The following is a 27,502-nucleotide window of genomic DNA, read 5'->3' on the forward strand; positions in this document are numbered from 1 at the left end:
ATTATTATTGCAACAGCCGTATGGTAGAGAGATTGCCTCGTTTTCTGAAAAAAAAAACAGCAGCAAGCTGCTATTTTTTGACTGGAAATGCATTATAAGTCTCATTATTAAAAAATGAAAAAATCAGCTAACTCCGTTTATTCCCTTATAGGGAGTAGGCGAGGCCTTTATACCCTATATAGCTTTTGGAGACTGAGTGGGCAGTTCAATCTCCACCGGTAGCCAATCAGAGATAGCTGGCCCATGTCTATCACTAATTATAGCAGCCACCGATGAAGAGGGTGGCAAACAAGTGCTGCCATCTCTTGGTACCTAACCCTAACAAGATATGTTACTGTCTGAATAATATGGGTACTACGGTCGATTTTCTTGAGTTTACGGGATAAAAAACCCGAGTTTCCAGGAGGAAAAACCCGCTGGCCCGTGCCAGAGATCGCCTAACTCGGGAATCAGTCGAAGAAAGGCTTAGAAAAAGTTCCTCCAGTCGGCGACTAGACTTGAACTTAAGTCTGACTTCAAGTGACCAAGCGCAGAGGACGCAAGCGGCACTTCCACTGAGCTACACAGGCCTGGCATATCATTATTATAATTCTTATAATTTATTATAATGAATTTAAAATTTTGATAGTTTTAAAAAAGTACCAGGGCGTCGCCCTGGCCCGACTACACCCCTGTTTAAATGTGAAGCATGTGAGAGAAGGAAAGATTTTTATATATATTACATATTGCTTTGATGTTTTTGTTTATTTCTGCACCTAAAAAATAGGTTAGGCTCATACCACAAGTATTATTTAAATATTCTGATTCCTGTCCAGTATATTTATCAACTTTAAAACAGTTCTAGTTTTAAAATCTAGTGAATATCTCATATATTATTTTTGCCTTATATTAGTCTTGTAAATAAGATAAGAAAAATGTAATATAAAAGAAACACTATTTAATTAAATAACTATATAAATATAATTATTTACATAAAATTCATTTTTAAAAAAAATGCATAAGAGGTAAAATATCTCTCTCACATTCACCTATTTAATTTCAGGAATGAAAATTTCTCTAACAACAAAGAAAAGAAATTTCATTTCTAAAATCTTCCTAGTAGTTACAAGTTTGGCTTTCCAGTACAAATCAATTCACTCAATTTCCATATGAGAGCCATCTCACTTATTCAAAGTCAACATTGTTTCTTAATAAAGAATCTTGTGCTACCTCAGTAGACTTCAGCATAAGCAGTTATCAGAAAAATTATCCTACTTCAGAAAGTTATTCATGAAAAGAAAATGCTTAGAGTAAACTTGCTTGTGAATTATAAAATTGGAGACTCAATTATAGTCCTTGTAATAACTCATCCTTATATTCATCCTTATAAGTCATTCTGTGTAGTCTGTGGATTTATTTTGGAAAACATTAATAGTACGATACTAAAGAGAATTTAACAGAGTGAAACTTTTTATTTGATGTATAAAACAATATGAAATTCAACATTAAAAAGACAAATCTATAACAATATAAGAATAGAAAAACTGAAAGCATCAGATACGTGCTCAGTAATGAACCTATAGTATTAGTATTGATGCATATTTTAGATGAAGCATGATTTTTAGTGAAGATATCAAATGAAACATGGAAATATATAATTGAGTAAAATTCGTAGTACATTTGCTATATATCTTTTGAGAAAAACCCATGAAACATTTTTAAGGGCTTTTCAACTGAAGATGAATTAGCTGATGGGAGTCAGTTGAATAAATGTATATAGAATAAGAGAAAAATACTATAACACCAAACTGGCAGTATGAAGACAGTGTTTTAAAACCAAAATCTGTTGTATGAGCCTGAGTAATATTTCTGAAATAGCTGATTAATTTTTAATGTAAATCTCACCCATGGCAAGGACTAAGAAATAAAATCCTCCAGAAACCCTGCTCTAGACTCCTATAATCAACTGGGATTTTAGTGCCATTACTAGTATAATATGTAGTTATATTATAATAATAATAATATTATTATCATAATTTCTGATGAGGAATCAAGCAATATCTGTTTGATTCCTCATCAGGAATTGGACTTGAACAGATTATATGAGTGGGTAACAGTATGGAAATGTCAATTCAATGTTGTAAAGTGTAAAGTTCCGAAATTTGGCAGGAAATAATGGGGTGCAAAGTATCCTGGTGGGGAAATAATGGAGGAAGTTGAGGAGACAAGAGACCTTAATGGTGGACAAGGATTTGAAGTTCAGAGATCATATTACACAAGTTGTGAAGTCATCACATCAGTGGCCTTAACGTGTAGAAAAAGAGATTAAGGTCTTCCATATCATTGTCATAATATGATGTAATGACTTCACAACTTGTGCAATGTGACCTCTGAAGTTCAGATCTTTGTGCACAATAATCCATATGAGGTCAGTATGAGGCCTTGATCAGGCCTCATATTGATTATTGTGCAGAATTGGTCCCATGGTTTCATTATGATAAGGATATATTAGAAAGGTCCAGAGATGGCTGACTAAGATAGTAACTTGTCTTTGGGATATGAAAACAGGGAATACAATTGCAAAGTCTTGTGAATAGGAGGAAGAGAGGGGAGATGATTCAGACATGAGTTTGTAAAGGGTTGTTACCAAGTTAAAGTGGAAGAAATTTTTCATAGAATGGAAGAAGGGAATGGAACAAGAGCATCCACAGAAACGTATAAGGAGGGTGTGAGCAAGGGCATAAGGATCAGGTTCTTTGCATTAAGAGTGGAATGTGTTGCCTGACATTGTGATAAATACAGATACACTGAATGAGTTTAAAGTGTGGTTTCATGGATTTTGTATGTGAGAAAATGTGTCTACCCATGATGAGTATTTTCACCCAATAATAATAATAATGGAAACCATGAATATGAGAATTCTGAGAAAAATTGAGAAGTGAATCTATCAATATGATAGATTCATATATATATGATAGATATGAATTAAAATTATATTAAAAATGAAAATATTAGGAAGGACCTTGGCAATATTGGAGTGATGACAAGTGATAGACTAATTTGTAGTGTAATTATTGACAGAAAATTAGTAATAACGTAAACTTAATCATGTAGTACTGTCATAGTATCCTGAACACTTCTTGAAAGTATATATCAGAAAATTGATGATGATGATGATGCTATTTTTCTACTTGTATATGAAAAATATGACTTCTGTATTGATTTAGTTCTCAATATCTCCACAGGTATAGCTCCCACTGATGAGACCTCAACAAAGTTTGAAAATGGTCTGGGTAGTGAATCCTGCCGATGACACATAGCAATATACACATCTGAAAAGAAGTATGTAAAATACAATACTAAATCACTTAAGGAATTGACAACGTAGATAAGAATATAAATTAAATTACACTTGAATAAATATTTCCGATATTTCGGCAACGTCACGTTGCCATCTTCAAAAGGAACTTACAAAAAAAGCACGTGTACGTAGGCACTACAACACAGTAACTGAGAATGAAGTGATGAAGCTATTGTTCTTCTAAAAGTCCTGATGTAAGCCTCCCAAATTTGGGGCAGTCTCATACAACCAAATTTGTTGAGGTTTGGAGAGTTTCTTAGGGCTGAGGCTGGTTCCATAAATAGTCTTTTGAATTTGTATTTGCTATGGTGTATTACTGTAGCTTTCTTCCACCATATTCTGCGGTGTGTATCTAGAGCATGGTCTGCAAGACCAGAGTGGCTGTACTTGTGAAAACAGATGTAGTCCTTGTGTTCCGAAATTCTGATATTCGCTGTCCTGCCTGTTTGGCCAAAGTAAGACAGTTTACAGCTGCAAGGGACCTGATATAAACCAGGTAGGTCTAGGGGAAGTGGTTGGTCTTTAGTGGAGCGGATAAGGGATGCCAATTTTCTGTAGGGAATGGTGATGGATTTAGAGTAATCCTTGTTGTGGATGGGGGGGGAGGGGGTTGTGGTTTGTAGGTTTCAATATTTTTTGGATTTTTTTTGGGGGGGGGGGGGGGGGTAGCCATTGGCTGAGAGGGTGTTGAGGATGTGATTTAGTTCAGTATTTAGGTCCTTGTCGTTAGAACAGATTAGTTTAGCCCTGTTGTATAGTGTTTTCACCACTCCATATTGTTGTGAGGGGGTGGGGGGAACTGTTGCTGAATGTACCTGCCTGTATGGTAGGTATGGCAGGCCCTACATCCGAGGCACCTTAGAAAAAATTACCAAAATCTTAAAAAAACATGACTTGACCTCATGTTACAGACCATACAGAAAATTGGCATCCCTTATCTGCTCCATTAAAGACCAACCACTTCCCTAGACCTATCTGGTGTATACCAGGTCCCTTGCAGCTGTAAACTGTCTTACTTTGGCAGGACAGCGAATATAGAATTTCAGAACACAAGGACTACATCCGTTTTCACAAGTACAGCCACTCTGGTCTTGCAGACCATGCTCTGGATACACGCCACAGAATACGGTGGAAGAAAGCTACAGTAATACACCGTAGCAAATACAAATTCGAAAGACTATTTATGGAATCAGCCTCAGCCCTAAGAAACTCTCCAAACCTCAACAAATTTGGTTGTATCAGACTACCCAAAATTTGGGAGGCTTACATCAGCAGACCTTTAGCCCAATGGCCAAGAACACCTACTTAGCCTGCTAGGGGGGCACCATCAGGACTTTTAGGAGAACAATAGCTTCATCACTTCATTCTCAGTTACTGTGTTGTAGTACCTATGTACACGTGCCTTTTTTGTAAGTTCCTTTTGAAGATGGCAACGTGATGTTGCCGAAATATCGGAAATATTTATTCAAGTGTAATTTAATTTATATTCTTATCTACGTTGTCAATTCCTTAAGCGATTTAGTAATGCATAACCAACGTATAAGCTTGTCTACGAGAATTCATATACAAGTGGCCTAGTTATTAAGTTACTTCATACACAAACTTAGTCTACTCACACTTAGGTAGGATACATAAATGATAAAAACAAGAATATAATTTCTCATTTACTATAATTTTATTAGTAGCTATTGCGTAGCTTAAGCGATTTAGTAATGCATAACCAACGTATAAGCCTGTCTACGAGAATTCATATACAAGTGGCCTAGTCATTAAGGTACTTCATATGCTAACTTAGTCTGCTCACGCTTAGGTAGGATAGATAAATGATAAAAACAAGAATATAATTTCTCATTTACTATAATTTCATTAGTAGCTATTGCATAGCTTATCAGACAAGGCAAAATATATTTTATTGATACTTACAGACACAAGGTAATGATTAACATATGTTTTCTGAGACGAGAATAACGAAGGAAGATGGTTGGTGACAGGCTATTTTCTGCCTTCTTTTCACTCTGGAATGTTCGACCTGCTTCCTACATTTTAAACAAATAAAGAAAATGTCATATTTTTAATGAAATGAAGTGAAAGATTTTTATTTTTATAAAATTAGAAGAGAATATAAACCAGACTAATTATCACATTTTATTTAAAATTATTTGAAAATATCAGAAATTAATTTTTGCTGGCTTGGCCATGTGGATACCATATTCACTTTGCAACCAAGAGGTGGTGGATTTGAATCCTGCTAGCATGGATATGAAAACCTTTAGGTAGTGAAGCGATTTCACTGCTTGATATGCTTATAGAGATCAGTGTCATAAAAGACCATGTTTTGTGTATAGAATCGAATTCCTGTATCATCAGCTACTTGCCTTCTTATGGTACTTTAGAATACATAGTACTTGGAAATTTTTAAATTTCCTTTAGGGCAATTTTATGCACAACTTTCTGTGGGCATAAATGGCTCCTAAGCTCTGATAGCATACCACACCAAAACCAGATGTGTAAATTAAAGCAAATTGAGATGAATATGAAAGTGGTCGCATAAATAAGACAGTGGCTAATGGATAGATATGTCTGAATATTAAAAAGTAAAAAAGATAAAAAGTTTATCTTTTTTAATTAATAAATAAAAATTAAAAAAAAGATAAAAAGTAAAAGATAAAAAGATTCAAGTTCTGGGATTAAATATAGATTATTATAAAATAATAACTGAAATTGCACTGTCAATGAAGATTTTTATAATTAGGATCAAAACAGGTGGATTCTATATATTTTATGCTAGAATTTAAAAATAGAATAAAGACAATCCATTTGGTCGAACATACCAGCATATACATAGTATCACAATCCAACATTCTTTCATGTGCACCTAACATGCATGAGATATTATTCACCACATCACCCAGGATAATCCTAACCTGTTACCATGAGGTTTGGCTAGGTACACTAGCAACCAGTCCATGATGCTGTTTTTTTTTAGGGCGATTAATCAAAATAATAGTCTCACTCAGTAGCATATAGTCATCTATTTTGCACTTCTTTCATAATAATGATAATAAATTGCATTCTCACTACAGTACCTCAACAGAATCTGCCATCCCACAACAGTACTGTTATAACGTTCTGTTATCTGCTTGTCTTTATTTTCTTTACTTAATATTCGTGAATCGTCGACTGCCTTAACTATTGACTGCTGCCATTTATCTATTTCTACTGTATCTTATGTTGTAACGCCTAGTCTAACAAATTTATTTGTTTTATGGCTGCAGCAGTTAGACTATGTATTGAGTGTGAGATTATAAGATTTTAAACTAAAGACAAAGCAGATATTGTTTGTATTCCGCACTTATATTAATCCTTACCTTAAATTAATTGTGGCTTAATTATCGATCACATAAACTTCTATCTTGTGCAGGTTCAAAATTTTCAGGATAGTGCATTGACAGAATCAATCTAATGTGTTGTTCACAAACCATTTAATTAAATCCAACAGGAATATTTGCAGTTTGATTCTTATTAACATATATATATATATATATATACAATTCCATTAAAATTCTTTTGTTATTTTCAATTCTTCCTAATTCAAACTTAGTTCTAATTTTCTTACTTTAAAACTAAATCACAATCTCGAATATCCTGTCAGTCGTATATACACAAACTGACAATAAAGCATACCTAGGATAACGTAACCTTCATTCAGTATCAATTTACATTATTTTATTGTACCCATAAACAGACACATTTTATGTGCACTCTTGTTCGGAATTATCACATATATGGCTACTTAAATCTTGTTCAGCTCTGCCTTTAACATGAATCCTTTGTTCACACGAAAGTGCTCCTTCTTGTCTTTCTTTCCTTCCTTCTGCTGGCTCGTTCTTTATTTCTCACCTAATTTCCTCTTTGTCCAAGTCGTCAATTATTCTATACCCTTTTGGACCCTTAACATGGCAGCAGACCAAGGTAAAAGATTCAGAAACTTAAGACCTATGGCTCTTCTCTCTCGATTACCGACCTCAGACCTCGTGGTGGCAGACCCAGGTAAGAGAAGGTGAAAACTCTAAGACAAAGTCCTTTTGACGATTCGGCTCTTATAGGCCCAGACTTTTGTTGTATGCATCTCTCAAAACTTCCATATATGGCCACGTATTGACATCTGACCATAATGACATCATACTTTGAAAGTCTTTTGAAATTGCCATATATGGCAATTTTTAAAATTCTTCACTATTCTTAGAATTAGACATGAGATAACAGTATTAACTCATGATGACGTCATGTACCACATTATTTTAACAAAGGCTCATGGCTAATTTATTACAGTTACAAGATTATTACATACAAAAACTGACATTTCTTTAAGTGCAATCTCCCTAGAAAACCATGTAAAAACGAACCTGATAGTCACATAGTAATATATTATGAGAGATTTTACAGTACACCTGCATGATCACAAGATGCAACAGACAATAGGCCAGATTAACTTTTAAAACAATATTTTCTTTAAAACGAATATGTTACTATTTTGCATTGTGTTGCATATTTCTTGAAGTTCTTTATGAACCTCACCTAACAGGGGAAGAATCTTTACAAGGGCTTTTACTGAAGATGAGTTAGCCAGATGCATAAAGATTTCAACTCCAGGAAACTCAAGTTTCTTTTTGTTTTTTTTTCATTTGGCAAAACAGGCCAGGATAACACATTCAATTTATGTAGAAAAAGAATATGACCCACCTTATCTTATACCTTAGCAGGCAGTCTTTCCCAAGAGTTTGTAAGCACCACTGATGAATGAATGTCAGATGTGCATAGTATGAATCATATTTATGAACTACATTAAAAAAGAAGTTTCGATCCCAGTTCGCATATCGTTTTTGTTTTGAAAAAAAAAAAAAAGAACTTCCTGAACAAAAAAAAAGTGTCATTTTGTTGTTAATTAATGCTTTAATTTAAACCAAAATTTATATGATATAATTATATGTAATAATTAACAAACGTGTGTTGATATTATGATCAAGTGACCTATACAACTGCTGGATATCAGACCATGAGAATGGCAGGTTCAGTAGTGCCTTAACTTTGGAGACTAAATAGATGGGAAAAATACCAGGTCTCAATCCAGAGTTCCAATGTACCATATGTTTACAGTGGATGGGGTTAAAATTAAATGGGGGAAAAAACAAAAGATGTTGACCTACTGATCGATTTATTGACCTGAAAAAAAATATGTTCACCAAAATGGGGGAAGGAAAATAAAAACATTGATCAATAGAGGAAAAGCCCAGGATGCTCTTTGTCTGATGAGCTAATTGGTCTTAAGATCGACAATGCTGAAAATAATGACTAGTCACATCTCATCTTCATGTCATGAAAAAGTAACTCAGCTTTATATAAATGTATTTGAAGCTCTGATAATCATGTCTGTATTGTCTTTGTGGGGGGAGATCTTTTCAGTTAAAAAACCCATATAAAAGTCCCTCACGACCGACCTGATTCTAATCCAAGTTTTTCAAACAACGTAATGTAGCTACTGATTGAGGAAAAAAATTATTCCTACAAAGATAAGTAAATTTTAGGCGATTCTCTTCAAATGAGCTTTGAGAGAAAGAGAACATTGCAGTTAAATAATTGATTATAAAATTGAGTCATTCAGCTATATTCTGTTAAGTGCTGAACAAATACGCCAGCCTGGCTGGCTAAGTGGTTAGCATATCTGCTCTCCAGCCAAAAGGCTGCAGGTTCGAATCCTGCCGTGGGCATGGATGTTTGTGTTTGTCTGTGGAAATACTGGTGGTGGTCAGTGGTAGATGGCATTGGTGTAGTTGTGGTCAATTGGTGGATTGAATGGTGGAGACAGAGTTGTAGAGCAGGTGCCCTCCCTCGATGAATCTTTGGACTCCCTGGAGGTGTCGCATAAAAAAAAAATAATAAATATCTTCTCAAGTTCTTTCCATTTTGTCTTGAATTCTGCTTATCCAAATCACTAACATTAGTATTCTGGTAGTTGGAATTTAGGCCGAAACTACTTGGTTATAAAGACAGTGTATAACATATGCTAATTGTGCATGTGTTCTACTATTTTTGCAATGATAAATCCTAAAAGAAAAACATTTCTACTAACGTATGAAAATAGCTAACTCAGATTCACTAGAAAATCCCTTGTGACTCCTTACATCCTACATGGGATTGAATCAAAGACATTCTAACCAAAGGGCCAATCTCGCGAAAGGGTTATGATAATAGTCTACCATTAGAATTCGTTGTTCAAAGGTTTCACTATTAAATTCTCCACTTTGAATATGTTTCTTATAATTGACCAAAATGTTTCCATCCCATTCTTCTTCTTTTTATTTTAATTGCTAATTTCTGAATTTAGGACAGCTAATTCTCTCAGCTTAGCTAAATTTAAATAATTCATAAATCACTAAGAAGAATGTGAGGTCACAGAAATCTCAACCGAGCCATTTTAAAAATAACATCCAGGACTGTGCTCTTGAGTTTAAACATGTTTAAAAATTTCGACATTAAATGAGTAAGATGAAAATAACGGTTATTTTCATGCCCTATTAAGCAAACAGAATGGTAAACATGAAAATTATCTGACCCATGAACTCAGACTTATTCCAAAATACGACATACGTATACTGATAAATGTTGGTTAGACATACGAGATCCCTCCCCCCCACCATTAGGGTCTCCTGTACTACAAGAGAATCCATTAAATTTACAGCTGTTGTTGCTGTGATAATTAATTTTCAAATGTTATTACTTGATGACATTTCAAAAATAATTTTAATTTTAGAAAGATAAGGAAATTTAAATATATATATATATACATTCATACTTTCTATGGGTCCCAAAAAATTGGCCCTAATTTTTTTGTGCCCCTAGCTAGAGCTTCATGTGCCTTTGCATAAGATCAACCTTGCTTTCTGCAGTATACATGCAAGACACAAGTCCAGGATAGACTCCACATTTGTATATCACATTTTAATTAAGGAATCACTTATTCTTATATTTTTATGAAATGAAGTATAAAATCCATTCCATCAACTTACTTTTATCTGTGTAATGAGATCATTTGAAAGCGACCCTAGTTTTCCATTGACTTTGGCGATGCGAATTAATACTTCAGCTGCTTCCTCGTAGCGTTGTCGAGACAATAACCAGCGAGGAGATTCAGGTAGATACCTGAAAGAAATATCCATTTAGAAATCTAAGAGCTTTAGAAATGATTTAAAGGGGGAGGGGGGGAACTCAATTATGATTATCGTTACTTACCTCCAATAGAGAGCAAATGACAAGGTGCAAATGGAAGAAGTAATTACACCAAGAATAACCCAGTGACGAGATAAATAAGCTATTAAGGAAAGGGCACACATCCCTAGCGTCCAGACAATGTTACTAATCCCGTTCATCCTGGTTCGCATTTTTGGTCCGACCATTTCTAAAGCTGAAAACAGGAACGTGTTAGTTGTAAGGTGCAACTATACTGTGAGTTCATATACATTCATTGCTTGTGTTTATGTGAACAGTATCAAATATGTAGTACAGCAGCATTACTAAGATTTTTGTGTGTGTCACAGGTGCAATTAGTTCTCAGAAGGGGCTTTGAGAGTTTAAATGTCCACCACATTGCTGCGTTCCCCAGTATAGTGATTAAGCCATTGCCTCTTCACTTGATTACATTCAGCTCTTGTGCTGCCATGACTAAGTCAAAGGAGTAGTCCTTTGACTTAGTTGCATGAAAACTATAAAAATTAGATGATTTTCTTGAAAACTGCTATCAGGACAGATTTTGGCAAGACTGCTGTTCATCCGAACTGGTGGCAATTACTCCAGAACTTTTGAATGAGTTAATTCAGAGTTAAGTTCTAAATTTATCAAACATTTCTTTCTCTTTTACTATCTTACTGCTACAATTCTTCAAAACAGGCCTCTTCCTTTCACATTTGTTGGGATGCTTATCCAAAAGTTCTCCTCTAGCTATAAAACAGAAGAACGATCTTACTTCCCATCCCCAGAGTATGTATATGTTACCGCTAAAGTGCAGAAATCAGTTATTCTGCAGATTATCTAGGTATTGTGCAGATTAACTACGGTGATCCGTTAATGTGCGGAAAATTGTTTCATTTCTCAAATTACCTAGGTAATCTGCACATTACCTACTAGGCACTCGTTAAAGTGAAAATAAGATCTTTGCTGGAACAACAGCAACGTTTCTGTACGCTTAAATTAACATAATGTTATTTATTTATTTTTCGATATCTAAAGAATCAAGTTAATACAATCAACGAATTAGTTGATAGAATCAATCATCAATCAATTAATATAATACAAGGAATCAAACGGTTTAAAATATTATTACAATTAAGAAAAAAACATATGATAAAATTATGTTTACTTATTAAAAACCAAACTAAAAGTGGAGGGAGAGGGGGGAAGGAGTAGGGAAAGGAAATGAGAGAAACAAACTTTTGAACTTTAACGATACGGAAGCCGTTAATGTGCACATTAACGGTTTTTGCACTTTAGCGGTAACATATACACTAGTTTCAACCACTTTTCATCTCCTAAAGCAGGTTGTGAGATTTTTTAATAGCATTTTGGTTTATGCATCATATTTTATTTAATTAAATCTATGGCTTCCTACCAGAGATATTTTCACCCTTCGAATAATGTTGCAGATGATCTGCTTGTTGAAAAGTTTCCTGATTTGTTTTTCAATCTTATGAGTGAATTCTCGAAATGAAATTTTAAGAACACATGACCACATCATCTTTTGTTAAAATCTAACCTAACCATATCCAATGTTAATGTCTTCTACTTCTTTAACCGTGAGCCGTTCAATACGTCTTCAGTATCATTCTTAAACCTTTGATCCACATGAAAACACTTGCCCTACCAACGTTCGTCAGCAAATGCTTTTTTTAAAGATTTCCTCAGCGTCCATGCCTATTTTACCAAGTTTCACACGAAATTTCAGTGCCTATGCGTTCCTTCTCTACAGATGACGTGTTAAAATGCATGAGAAGCGCTAAAATCAAGTGAACAAAAAGTAAACCACGAATCATTGCAGAAGTAACTAAGTGAACAATCCGAATAGGACCCATATAGCTCCGTGACTGTGTCTTGAAATGTTTCTGAATTATGGCAGCAATCAGAGAACTTTTGAATTGTGCAACGTACCTTACTAACTGCCTTTTCAGTTCCCCCCGAAGTCGTCTAAACTGTCGGTTCTCCCAAATTTCGGGAAGGGGGGGGGCTAACCTTCAAAGAACTGAAACCGTTTTTGAGAACTTCCAAATAAAGTGCTTACGATCAAACAAATGATAAATAGTTAAGAGATTCAGCTACTAAATAACTACCTTGTTTCCAAACCATTCCATACTAGAGTGGTATAGAGCTTATGATCTATAATAGAGTTGTTTCTAATTAAATTTCTCCAGTGCTCTAATTTTTAAAAGAATCGGACATAAATATACTAAGATACTTAAGGTTATCAAATGCTAGTAAGTTCAGAATGCTTCTAAACTTATCAAATTAATTTCTTAGCAAAATTGTATAACATACAAAAATCCAGCATTATCGTTCCCCCATCCTTTTTGGCACAATGGCCTATCACAGCCAAGTAACTTGACTTCATAGAAACCTCCATGCCTCACAATATGGCTCATATATGATATTTTTCTTTTGTGTAAGTTCTTTATTAATTCCATGTCATCTTTGTATTAATTATTAAAAAAAAAAACAATTGGAAAGAAGTCAACAGACACCATAAGTGTGAGGAACAAACAGCCATACAGCCATGGCGCCCACCTTAATAAGATATAGAACATTCGTTCACTGCGATGAGTTTAGCAATCCTATGGGCCATCCTTTCCATAAGCATACGATAGCAATTAATGGGAATTTTGGACATTCTTCCTGTAGGCATGTAATGAGGTGCTGGACTGTTGTAGTGCAGACGTCTCTTGACCACACCTGACACTCTACATCCCACAGATGTTCACTAAGCTTGAGAACAGGGCTCTGTGGAGACCAGTCAAGTGTGGTGCCATTCACGTCCATACTTGAACCTGTAGCAGCAGCCTTATGACATGGTGCATTGTCTTGCTGGAAAAGACTATGGTCAGTTCCGTAGAAACATCACAAAGTAGGAGGTTGCATTGTCCAGAATGTTCAGATACCTCTTGAAGTTCAATGTTTGTGGTACCACAAACAGAGATCAGAGGCCAAACCAGGAAAAACAGTATCGTACCATCACACCGCCACCTCCAAAATTCATAGTTGGGGTTACGCACTCTGGTAAGAGACTTCACCGGGCATCCACCACACCTACATCTGTCCATCTGCTCAGTCAAGGGTGTAGCGTTATTTGTCGTTCCATTAACACAGCTTTGCAACTTCCACGTCCTGTTGTACATGCTCTTTGCACCACTGAAGACAACACTGCATGTTGGGTGGGGTAATATGGGGCTTGCATATTGCAGTCCTACTATGGAATCCCATGTTGCGAGCATCGGTTCTGAATGATTTTGTGCTGATTTGAGTTCCAATCGATATCTGCAACTCCGCATTCAAAACGTGTTGGCCGACGAATAGCGATTTTTACATATTATCCTTCATAGCACCCTAACGTTCGGTGAGTGTGGTGAATCGTCCAGTGTGTCACTTGCAGTTGATTCCCTATACTTCCGTCATCGTATGGTGTCACTGATTATTGACTTGGGATGTCCCAATTTGTCAACATGCCTAACAGGTATGTTGACAAATATGAACCTAATAACATGGCATTCTATCACAACGTCTCTTTCAAACTCCATCGGTTTCCTTCTTGCAGCCATTTCACCCGGACACAGTTGCACTGACTTGGGAGCATCATATTCCTCTAATTTATACCAGCTACAAACACGCAACTTGTTGCACGGCACGATGCACCTTGCCCTTGGGGTGTCTATTGATTTATTTCCAAGCAGTGCATGTTCATGCCACTTTATAATTTTAAGTTTGCATTCTATTAGCAACCATTTACGTTTCTTAGGCAGTGGCGTAATTAGGGCTTTTGTCGCCCCTTTCAATAGACATCAAAAATACTACAAAAAGTCAAAACGACGTATAGGGAAATAAATTAAAACACCATGTTTATTTTTGAAGTAAAACTTTAATTTCAGCATTCTAAAATGCTATTTTTCTTGTTTTCTGTTAGCAAAATCGTTGACATTGGCGAAGTCTATTTCATAGTAATGTACATAATTCTTAATCAATTTTATTTAGAAAAACTCCTCTCACAACTAGCAACACTTACACCATTGTGAGGAAAATTCGCAGCAGTATTACAATATTTGGAACTGAGTTCTCGAGACTGTATTTTAGAATTAACTGCAAAAGTTTAAAAGGTTTAAAGTGTCGCCCGGGGCGGACCTCCCCCTCCGCACCCCCCCCCAGCTACGCCACTGTTCTTAGGTGCCTCACCTCCTTTACATTTCCTTTTTTCAGCATAATTGCGTATGAAGAGATAATAATTCACACATGAAAATCTCGAAAAGCAGTCGCATCTTTGCTGCTGCAATCCGAAACTGTGGCCAGATATTTGAATGCAATAAATATGGACAAAAACGTTTGAGAAGTTTTTGGAAACGCAGAACTTTTTTTTTTTTTTGTAGTATTCGAAAACGTATCCCGCCTTCATTTTGTATTGGCGTAAAATGTAATCAATAAACTGAGTTTCCAACAAAATTATAATCAATATACTGTAAAGTATTTTATACTCATTAAAAACCGCATTATAGTGAAACCAGCACTCTTTGAAAGCTAATTATGCGAGGCAATTACTGGACTATTATCTAATGCTGGAGGTATGATTCGTGGAGCGGTTACATACAGAAAAGGAACTGAATGATTGCTTTCCCTGATTGATGTGGGTCAATTTCAACTAAAGTCTGATAGTTTAACAAGTAATTGATATAAGTGATTATAATGGTAGATTTGTTGTGTTTAATTGAAATTTACATGTTATTTATTTGGCTGTATTCTTTTGCCCTGTCTGCTTATTAATTTACTTCTTGCTTTTATTTCACTTACCAATAATGTAAGGAACTTGAAAGGCTACAGGCATCAAACTACCACATACCATCCGGATAACGATGAAGAGAATGAAGTTGGAGACAAATACAGAAGATACTCCACTAATGACGGTAATGGCTACGAGAATAAAAAAGGTAAACCTTCGACCTGTTCTGAAACAGAATTAATAAATAAATCATTACTTTCGTAACTTCGAGGATGACACAAGTTAGTGAAGATATAAATGTATAATCTTATCATACCAACTATAAACATTGAACAGAGACGTTCTTCAATTAAACTTGCATATTTGTTAACAAATCTAGATATTTTGATTTATTTTATTCATAAGTGAAAAAATATACAAAACAGTAAACGAGTCTGGAGGCTTTAGAACATACAGGGTTGCCAACTGCCCTTTAAAACTTAGTCGAAAGCCCATGCATTTGTAAATATCCATAAAAAATTTAGATTTACTTTATAAACTTCATTAACACGTTTTCAAGATACATGCACCAAAAATTATGAAAATCACCTAATTCATTTTCAATCTGTAAATAAAGTTAAACGAAATTGCTCAGTGGAAGTGGTGCTTGCATCCTCTGCGCTTGGTTGCTCGAAGTCAGACTTAAGTCTGAACTTTTTCTAAGCCTTTCTTCGAGCGATTCCCGAGTTAGTCGATCTCTGGCACGGGCAAGCGGATTTTTTATCCTGTAAACTCAAGAAACTCGACCGTAGTACCCACATTATTTCAATCAGTAACATATCTTGTTAGGGTTAGCTACCAAGAGATGGTAGCACTTGTTTGTATATATATCTAACACAAGGCAGGCTTTTAAGTCTTTTTCCTACAAACGCCAACTGAAAGAATTCTGGAACTGTAAAATGTTCCTGAATTCTTTCAAAAAACACTAATGACAAAGCTGCAGCCTAATTTATCTTTGTTAAGTATGTAAACAGCATATAATATGTTAAAACAGACATAAGACCGTGACGAAAGCGAAGTATTCACAAAGCAGGAAATTAGAATAAAAAAAAAAAATCAGAGGCTCGGTAATTAACCCATTCCAGTTGGAACGGATAAAAATATTTAAGGAGGGCTAACGAGGCTCGTTCTGCCTTTTAATTCCTAAGATAATCCCCCCCCCACACACACACACACATGTGTGTGTGATCTTAGCTGATCATTTCTCCTGTTCACTGGCGACATCCATCGCTAGATAAGACAATATAACGGAAACAATTCTCTAGTTGAAAACAGATTCTTCAGAAAAAATCTCAATGTAAAAATCGACCGAAAAGTGTAATAAAAACTATTTCTTACAAGCATTATTCTCCCCCATGTGGTCATTGTAAGCTATGCGAGCTTCATATACCATGCAGTTTACATGAGTCGCACATTTTACATGAATATCATCGGTTGTTAATGTACTATGTGTAACCCTGTGGAATTTCCATGTTTTTTTCTGGCGAATAAATAAAACAGTTTATTCACTTAAATGAAAAAGAAAAAAAAAAACAGTTACTCTGCAAAATTTACTCAAAAATCAAATAAGTAGTAAACATTCTAATGAAATTAAAATTAATAGTTCGTTTAGGTTATCCATTTGTAATTTATTTTATGTACTACGATTTGACTAATACTGTTCAGAGTAATAGTTTAATATTTTATTAGAATTTATATGGATAAATGAATGCCAGAGGCACAGTGGCGTAGCTAGGGGGTCAGAGGAGGCGGCACTTTGAACCTTTTTGAACTTTTGCAGTTAATTCTAAAATACAGTCTCGAGAACTCAGTTCCAAATATTGTAATACTGCTGCGAATTTTCCTCACAATTGCTGTAGGTGTTGCTAGTTGTGAGAGGAGTTTTTCTAAATAAAATTGATTAAGAATTACGTACATTACTATGAAATAGACTTCGCCAATATCATCGACGATTTTGCTAACAGAAAAGCAAGAAAAATAACATTTTAGAATGTTGAAATTAAAGTTTTACTTCAAAAATAAACATGGTGTTTTAATTTCTTTCCCTATACGTCATTTTGACTTTTTGTGGTATTTTTGGTGTGTATTGAAAGGGGGGGGGGGGGAACTTAGGGATCGTCCCGGGTGGCAAAAGCTCTTGCTACGCCACTGCAGAGGCAATGACTGCTTGTGTGAATACAAACTGCTGAATCGTTAAAGCGAAACTATACGAATCAATGCGTCATGCTTCATTCTTTCAGATATTTTTCAAATATTCTCACTTTAAAAGTGATTTCTCACTTTTAAAGTGAGAAAAACAAACCTGGCAGTGTCATTTTGTTACGGTTCAGAGATGGGGAGTTCTCATTTCTTTAAATGCATTATCCAATTAAGATGACAAAAAGTTTCTGACCTGTTAAAAGGCTTTCATTTTTATTACGAAAATATAACAAATTAACCAATTATAAACAAATTAGTTCACTCATATGGAGTAAACCATCCTCTTTTGAAACAGGCAAACCGGCCAGAAGACCACACGCAATATACAGACATAGGACGCTACGGGAATAGGGATTAACCAACCCATTCCGTTGGATATGGTTTCGAAAATCTGCGTGGAATCGTGTCGGTCTATGTGTAAGCGTAAAACAGGAAGTATGAAGTTTAAATTCAGTAATTCTTTCACTTAAATCTGTAGTGAGGCGCACTATCACAGTGAGAATAAAACTTTCCAGGCTGAGGTAGAAATGTCGCACTGTAGAATACCCGTGATGTGAGATATTGCTTAGATACAGCTATTGGCATGGTGTCAATAATGAGTATGAATGTGCCAGTTCCATACCAAGCCAAGTGAATATTCTCTAGTTATTGTTCTACCTAACAGAGTTTGTACATTGCAGATCAAACTGAAGAGTGCAAATCTAGATTCATTTAAACTATGCAGTATTTTTTTCAGCTTCAAAATTAAGTCAGTTCAAATGCTGCTAACAGCACATTTTTCTGTCTGAAACAAGTAGCCTAGAAATAGGATAATAGTTCGAAATTATATGATTCCAGCAGTCCGTATGAGTTAATCTCGAGTTGACTTAAAGATATCAGTCATTCAACCAAGTTTTTTCATAGTTTTGTGTTTCTTCTCTTATAATCTAATGTTTTAGTCCCAGTTATCCTTACCGGAAGTGAATCTCCCCCCCCCCCCGCTTTCTCTAACTATTTTTTATACTAAGCCAGCAAAGGTTGGCCGATTGGTAGAGCCTCTGCTACTAATGGCTTGCAAAAAGTTAAGCAAGTTTGAGCGAGGTTAGTAGCTGGAAGGGATCCAATCGTTCGATGGTGTTGGCACACTCTCCCTCGATGAGTCTTTGGACTCTCTGGAGGTGTCACATAATAATAATAATAATACTTTTATAAGATTACTCAAAGTAATCAATAACATTTTCAAACCTAGCCAGTTAAAAAGTATACGTTTATAAAGTTCTGCAAACTTTCTCTGCAGTATGAAAGTGAAAACGGACCATAAAAATTACAGGGAGGAAAATAAAATAAAATAAAATAAAACAAAACAAGAAGAGGAGAAATGAAATTCATACTCGTAAGTGGGCTGTACGCTACGAGTATATTTTCTATATTTAGTGTTCAACATATTTTTTTTATGGGAAATTCCACCCACGAAGGATTGTAAGCCGTTCGTGGGTTTTTAGTGAGAAGACTATACTTTTATTTGCTTTCAGTGTACATTTTTCTTTTTTTTTACTAAGAATACCACCACTGCTACTGCCCATCTTTAAACCGTCATTTGAACAAAACCGACCAGCGAACAGACACATCATATCAGTGAGGAAGCTGAGAGTTAGCTAATCGAGGACTTCTTCTCTACATACGAAACACGGTATTTTTTCAATGCACTTCGGTCTCGATAAATAGAATTGATCTTGCACCGACTAAATGAAAATAATCATCCATCTAATTATATATCAATATCAGTATATTTTGTATTTATTAAAATAATGTTCCAATTTTTATTTGGTCTCAATGCACATCGTTGATTTACTAAGAATATCGGTATTATCGCTAATCTGTCATCTGGAAATTAGGATCTGAAAGCGCAAAACTTTGAAATTCGTGGCAAATTAAAAAACAGAAATAATAATAATAATTCGAAAAGATTACATGGCCGCAAACATTTTTCTAAAATAGTTTCTCGTTTAGTATTTTTCGAATGAAATAAACCTGTCTCTACTGAATTCAGATTTTCGATATGTGATAAGCCTGAGAAGAAATCATAATGAAAGCAATTCGACAGTGGAAACTAGCAAGGTAAACTAGATAAACAAAATAACAACAGGAAGTAATGAATATTAATCGATCGATTAAATGTGACAAAGTATGCTGGGACATTTCCAAAAACAACAGATGGCGAGCTTGAGGGATCTAACACGAAGATCGATCATATTTAGCGACAAGGATAAACAAACAAATAAAAAATGGAATGTTTATTACGCCTCGATGATGCAACTGATCGGACGCGCCTTTCAGCTGAAAAGATCTCGATTTGATTCGTGTGCACGAAGAAGGAATTTTTTTGCTATTCGATTTTCGACGACGGCTGATTTAGTCTCGAACGGAGATTAAAGGGAAAAAAAAATTTAATCCAAATATATATATTTTTTCATTTCCCAAGATAGTAAATTGCGCTAATTTAGTCCCATTCTCTTATTCTTTTTTTTCCTCTCTTTTTTTGACATCGGTAGTCACTCTCACCATCGCCGGGAAAGAGTGCATCCTAACATTAACTAGTATTTACTAGTTACGTACTCGCATGTGTTCCGCAGTCGTGAGTTACCAGATTAAAAAAATCCTACTGAAAAAAAGATCTAAGAAAAAGTTTCTCTAGTACAGTGGTTGTCATACTTTTTTCCCTCACGGCACAGAATTCTTGTGTAATGAATCGCAGCATATTAAATGTCTAAGTTGGAAACAGTACAGAAGTGGGAGACTCACACATGCGCAGTTTGCCTTCGATAATAGCAGCTATTTTCATTATTATCAAATCTCCATGGAGTCAAAAGACTCATCGAGGGAGGCCCCACTGTCACACATACACAGTTTATCGTACCGCGCCTTAACTCGGGCAATCCATTCCAATCACTCACTACTCTCCATGCAAAAAAAAAAAAAAAAACACTTGCTCAGATTCTCCTTATACAGCTTCCAGGGATGACCTCTTATTCTCTTCCTGTCTTCGCCCTCATTCTATAGAAAACCTTCTTCACATTAATCTGGCAATAACCCCCCCCCCTTAACAACTTATGTATCATATCCCCTCTCCTTCTCTTATCCACTAGTTTCTGCAAATTGCATTTCTTAAATCTGCCTTCATACTCAACATTCCAGAGACTAGAAACCACCTTAGTCAATCATCACTTGATCCTTTCTAACACATCTTCATCTTTTTGAAAACCAGGTGACTAAATCTGTAGACAGTAATCATTATGTGGGCTGATCAAAGCCTCTACAACTTTTACAACTCGGTGCCCTCCGCATCATTCCCATATCTGCTGTGCTGTCCTCACAATTTGTTTAATATGTCCCCAAAATTTTAGAACCTTGTCCACAATCACTCCCAGATCTCTCGTCTCCTCTTGTAAGACATTTCCACCAATTGCATATTCCACATTCCATCTTTGCTTCTCAAATTTCAAAACCTTACACTTTGCAACAGTAAACTGAGAATCCCACTGACTTGCTCATTTAGAAAGTGCATTCAAGTCCTCTTGCAGCATCTGCTCTACTCCTCATTGTTCTCCTCAACTTTGCATCATCTGCAAACAACTACATTATCACAATTCAGATCTCTTCCAATCATTAACATACAAGTTGAACAGCAATGGTCCCAAAACTTGTGAGTTCAAAGTTTGATGTCTCTGAGGTCGGTACGTATGTGCAATAGATAAATTTGTTTATTTTGCTTTTTTATTCAATAAATTTTTTAAATGAACAAAGAGGATGACATTTAATATGAATAAGTTTTTGATTAAACGAACAAAAGTCAATGATGAGTCAGTTGCTTTCTGGGGCTGACTTGCAATCGGTTTGTTCTCAAAAGTGAGAACAAACCGATTGCAAGTGTAAGTTCGATACAATTCTTACAGAAGGTGCAGTCTCTTCGTGCCCTTTAGTACCAAGATATTTAAACTTTGAACTTGTCCTAAAAACAGTCGTATTCCAGGATGGCCTGTTGAGGAAAGCTTAGCAAGAAAGTGTATGGTTCCCAGTAAATTGAAAAGACATTTGAATATTAATTTAAATGTTATATATATTAAAAATAGAAAAAGAAATGGAGGAAAGAAACTATTGATATAAGTATCTAGTTATGAAGCTGTCGAAATAATAGCAAGGAAAATAGCCTCAAGCCGTAGCTACGGATTTAATTTTTCCTGGCTGCAAAGAAATCCATGTGAGGGAGCCCAGAAAGAAATATCTAGTTCTAATATCAAAAGATACTATGATAGACCTTCAGATATTCAGAGAAATGTCATAGGCTCACTTCATATTTCTCGGTAATTGACGTTTTTTGACTTATGTCAATTAATGAGATAGATTTGCTGAGAAAAATTTCATTATTAGAAAAAATTCTTTTTTGTGCACTGAATTACTTTCAACTTCAGCAGGATTAGCTACATTATAATTCTGTTTTTCCATCACGATCGATAAAAATCATCTGTCTTGAGAAAAACGGTCTTTCTGTTTGTACAGTCAGTGCACCTGGAAGATTAAAGGATTTGTTTCAATAGTAAAACAAAATTCCAGAACGTAAGCTCAACTTCATACATCGTCAAGCTCTGATAATGAATATTCCAACAGTACTTAAAAAGTGTACAAGACTCAGTTGTTAAAATGGTCAAGCATTTTAACAAATGAGCCAGGGATCGGAATCTCACCATAACACGTTAGTTCTTTATATCGATATTCGCGATATATTAATTCTTGCGAGATTTTATGAATTGAGAAAGGAGCTGTTAAATATATTTATCCTCGAAATATCTCAATTAAATGATGAGGAGTGAGAGAAAATAGCAAAAATAGGCAACGCTTGCATACGTAGCCGATTCTAGGTTTAATCATTTGAATCACATATTTTCTTCTTTCGCTGGAACTCCATCTGATAATGATTTTAAATCATCTCTTACCTCTTCAGGATAAAATGAAGAAATATTTTCCTCATCGCTGTCGACAAATCAGTAGGACTGCGTGTACAATTATTATGCGATGTCGCTAGGTGCCACACTCCATCTACTTATGAATAAACAAGAACAATTCGCAGAATTTCATTCGCATCATACACTACAACTGAAATACGTTGAACCTCAAGTTTTGGATATTGGAGAAGAGGAAGAAGTCAGCGATAGCAGAAGAAGCAGTAATCTTCTGCTAAAGTTGCTATCCTTTTCAATCCCTTGCCTATTCCAGCTGAGTTTTTCTCACTAATAAACATTCAGAATAAGAAATAAAGACTTCTTCCATTGAAGGAAATGAGGGTATATTTCTTCATCTATTCTTAAATGAATGGAACTTTTGTAGGAAATAAGAAATAGCATCCCAACTTTTCTCATTAAATATTCAAATCTTCTATTGTACGCCATTTAATTTTCCATTTTACATCAGCGAAAATAAATATAATAAAATGTTGATAATTTTTCTCTTTTATTTTCTTTTAAAAACCGCCCTGTGGGGTATCACGAGGATATTTATTCAGCAGTGAAGCATGAATTCCTACAAACATACCGATATATATATACACACACCCTCTGTCCAAAAAAGAAACCGAACTTTTCGAAAATAGAAGAACCTAGTCGCGCCACCTGTTGTATCTTTTTGTTGTCGAAAGCGGCAACCTTCATTAGGGTTGTGGCAACTGTTTATGACATTTGTTTCATTAGAAGCCGAGTTATAGTGCCAAGAGTGACAGTGTGTTTTGGCGAACGGTCGGTGGTCACGATATTCTTGCTGTACGAGACGAATTCTCTCTATCAATCGCTTCAAAACTTCGAGATAAAACTCACCATTGACCGAATGCCAGGCGGAACGAATTCTTTGTGGATAATTCGCTTGGAATCGTAGAAACAAATCAGCATTGTCTTTACTTTTGACTTCTCCAAGCGACTTTTTTTCGGATGCCCCTCTTCTGGTGGTCTCCACTCAGCACTCTGGTGCTTTGTTTCGGGCTCATACTCAAACAGCACGTTCACCAGTAACGATCGTTTCAAGGAAATTTGAGTCCTTACGAGGTTTTAATGAGGTCCCTGCAGTGTTCAATTCGATACATTTTTTGGTCGTCGGTCAACTTGTGGGGAACAAATCGCGAATTCAATTTACGAAGGCCCCAAACTCTCGGTCAAAATGTTATGCACAGTTGATTTTGGAATCCTCAATTCATCTTCAATCAATCTCACGGACGATTTCAGGTTTTCTTTGATGAAATCACGCACTTTTTGGATGCTAATTTCGCTCAGTCCAGTTTTTGGACGGCCCGGCTTTTTGTCGTCCTCAAGTGTCACACGACCACTTTGAAATCGCTTAAACCACTCGTAAACATAAGTACGGGATAAGCATTCATCACCGTATGCTTTTCGAAGCATTTGATGCGTTTCGGAAAAACTTTTACCAAGTTTAACACAAATGTCAATCGCAGCTCGCTGTTTGAAACTCATTTTCCGACCGTTCGTCAAAACACACTGTCACTCTTGGCACTATAACTCAACACAACCTTCATTAGTCTTGACAGAAGACTAATGAAGGTTGCCGCTTTCGATAACAAAAATATACAACAGGTGGCACCTCTAGTTCTATTTTCGAAAAGTTCGGTTTCTTTTTGGACAGGGTGTGTGTGTATATATATATATATATATATAATCATTCCCGAAGTGCAACTAAAAATGGATTCTTCGAACTCTTGAATTAGCCGGTGTCTCATACAGTGGTGGCAAAAATTTTCCCCCCAGAAACAAGGGTTTTTTCATCCCGAAAATCGGGCAACCGGCCAGAACATACGTAACTGGCCCTAATTGCTACGTTCAGAACTCCCAAACAGCACAAAGAGTTTCAACTCTTGGGATCCTAAACATGGAAATTCATAAAAAAAAAAGGGGGGGGGAATGCCAATAAACAGCGGGTGATTGTTAAACTTATCCATACTATGCATATTGTAAGTAAGAAAAATTAAAATTCATATTAAACAAAATTATTTATAATTTTTCTTTTATTTGCATAACGTAACATCCAAAGTTTCGCAGGCACTATAACTCGACTTCTAATGAAACAAATGTCATAAACACTTGACACAAGACTAATGAAGGTTGCCGCTTTCGATAACAAAACTATACAACAGGTGGCGCCTCTAGTTTCTTCTATTTTTGAAGAAAATAGAAGAAATAGACGCGAAGGACCAAAAGTTACCATGAGGCTACGCAACCCTGTAATCTCGACGGTTTCGACGAAGCCTTTTGGTTATGGGTTCGAATTCCGCCTAGGAAGACGCGAATGACCATTATAAGGGTTTTCAACTGAAGGTGAATTCGCTGATCTTATACGAAAATGGAAGGATTTTTCCTCTCAGAAATTCACTCTAGTTTTTCGTCCAGCAAACCAGCCAGGAGAACACAAGCAGTTTACATATAAAATATACATTTAGGCATAAGACCTTATCCCAAAATTGTAGTTACGAAAATCAGGGATATTTAACAGATTATAGACCTGTAGGTACCGCGGATTATTATCATTACTCAGGCCGCTAATTGCATTATTTATTTATTTTTATGAAGTAGTTTTTAGATGTGTCACACTTTTTTTCCTCTCTAGAGTTGTGTCTTAGTTGGATACAACTTTTTCTCTCTGAGAATTCAAATATCCCCACCTTCCAAGCCAAGTAATTGGAATAGGTACTTACACAATTATGCACTTTGATACCAGTAACGTTTTTAAGCAGTCATACAATGCGTAAAATCCCGCAAACGAAAAAGTTATTTTGAATAACTTGCTTAAGGGAACACACCAACCAGTTTGGTCTTCAATCTACACCATTAAAATCCTTTCCATTTCGGCAATAAAGACTCACGTTCACGGACAACTTATTAATTATTAATAATAATTAATTTGGAGGTGTCCCGTAATAATAGTAATCAGGGCGGGCGGAAGCGGGCATGCAAAGCATGCGTCGCCGCTACGAAGGGGGCGCCGCCATCGGGGCACGATTCATAAGTTCATTTTTAAGAAACAAAATTTTTATCATAAAAACAAAAAATTCTTAGAATGATCAATATTAAAATAAATAAGGCCGGATACACCGAGTAAAAATTTAAAAAAATTGAATATTTCCGCCTCTTTGATCAGCCAGCTGTTTGCAATTTTGCAGCGAGAGCAGGCTAAATGCTTGCCTGCAGAATGTTGTGTATACTGCAGTCTATCTAAAGTGAAACGGTGAACGGTTTTTATGCGTACCAGTCATATGGTACGCATCTCAGTAGGCTAGTGACAGTAGCGCAGTGCGGACTATTATTTCGTCTCTGTGTCGTGTTGTGTAATAATTTCTTGTGGGCATAAAACAGAAATGGAATCAAAAATTTAAAAAAAGTTATCCGGTGCACAAAATCTTAAGAGTCATGCTGCAAAAGAAGCAGATATTAAGAAACAAACTGGGACTCTTAATAAATTTGTTAAAATATTCTGATGCAGATTGTAACCAACTCGATGCATCAGAAATCAGAGTTGAAAAACCGTGCACATCATCCAGTTTGCATGAAAGTATTGTTGCAACTATTGAACAAGATAATTGAACACGATTTAAGTGAAAAACAGTTAGGAGAAGATTTAGTTGTAGTTGACCACGAAACTAACACATTGTTAGTCTCTGTAAATTTAGAAGATCCAGGTGAATGGGGAAATATTGATGAAAATTTACGAGTTGTTTTAATTGAAATGGGGCCTGTTTAAAAGAAAAATATATATCCCAGAGATACATACAGATACATATGGTCGTAAATTTGGCGACACGTATTATAATAGAAAAATGGTAAAACGGGGAGCTCGTGCCAAGAACATGGCTCATTTATTCCGAAACTTTAGATTCTGTTTTTTGCTTTTATTGCAAACTTTTCGCACCTACTGAATCAAGTAGTCTTGTAGAAGGTTATAACGATTGGAGAAATGTAAGTACAACTTTGCAAAGACATGAGACTAGTTTAACTCACATGAAAAATTTCTTAAAATGGAAGGAACTTGATAAAAATTTAAAACACAAAACTCCTATTGATTGCCAGACTCAAAGCATGTATGAAATGGAAAAGAAACATTGGACGAGTGTTTTAGAACGCTTGATTGAAATTATAAAATTCCTTGGTAGCCAAAATTTAGCTTTTCGCGGATCATCTGATAAATTATATGAAAGGAATAACGGCAATTTTTTAAAATTAGTCGAACTGTTTGCGAAGTTTGATCCCGTTATGGAAAATCATGTTGAAAGGGCCCTACAACGAAACAATACACTATTTGAGTAAAGACAGTCAAAATGAGATACTGGAAACTTTAAGTAACGCAATCAGGGATACAATTTTATTATCAATTCGAAAATCTAAATATTATTCCATAATTTTAGACTGCACACCTGATGCCAGTAAAACAGAACAAATGAGCATTATTATTCGCTTTCTTTCCTGTGACAATGGAATTGTCAAGATCAGGAAAAACTTTTTAGGTTTTGCAGATATATCAGATTCCACAGGACGTGGTTAATGTGCAACAATAATGGAACAACTGGAAAAATGGAACATTCCCACTGAAGACATGCGAGGTCAAGGGTATGACAATGGGGCAAATATGAAAAGGAAAAAATATGGGCTCCAAAATTTGCTTTTGAACAAAATTCCTCGAGCTTTTTACGTGCCATGTGCTGCTCATACTCTAAATTTAATCATTAACGATGCAGCCAAAGTGAATGCAGATACAATTAGTTTCTTTGCAATTATTCAAGAAATATACAATTTCTTTTCATTCTCTTACAAACGTTGGGCAATCCTTTTAAAGTTCGTAAAAAAACTAACATTGAAAGAACCATCAAAAACGCGATG

General features: G+C 35.6%; 1 protein-coding gene across 1 annotated transcript in view; it reads right to left on the bottom strand.

Annotated features, from left to right (window-relative positions):
- The window catches only part of LOC150098797 (carcinine transporter-like), a 77,454-nt gene that overhangs the window by 39,227 nt on the left and 10,725 nt on the right, over positions 1-27,502 (bottom strand). The window contains exons 3-6 of the mRNA XM_090405755.1: positions 15,434-15,588; positions 10,631-10,802; positions 10,408-10,540; positions 5,264-5,376 (exon numbers count right to left, since the gene is read on the bottom strand). Of these exons, the coding sequence (XP_090261881.1) occupies positions 5,264-5,376; positions 10,408-10,540; positions 10,631-10,802; positions 15,434-15,588 (573 nt within the window). The remainder of the gene's footprint in view (positions 1-5,263; positions 5,377-10,407; positions 10,541-10,630; positions 10,803-15,433; positions 15,589-27,502) is intronic.

This window comes from Typopeltis vanoorti, chromosome 15 (assembly GCF_054136105.1).
Source record: "Typopeltis vanoorti isolate ZY-2024b chromosome 15, IOZ_Tvanoo_1.0, whole genome shotgun sequence".
In the NCBI taxonomy this organism is placed as follows: domain Eukaryota; kingdom Metazoa; phylum Arthropoda; class Arachnida; order Uropygi; family Thelyphonidae; genus Typopeltis; species Typopeltis vanoorti.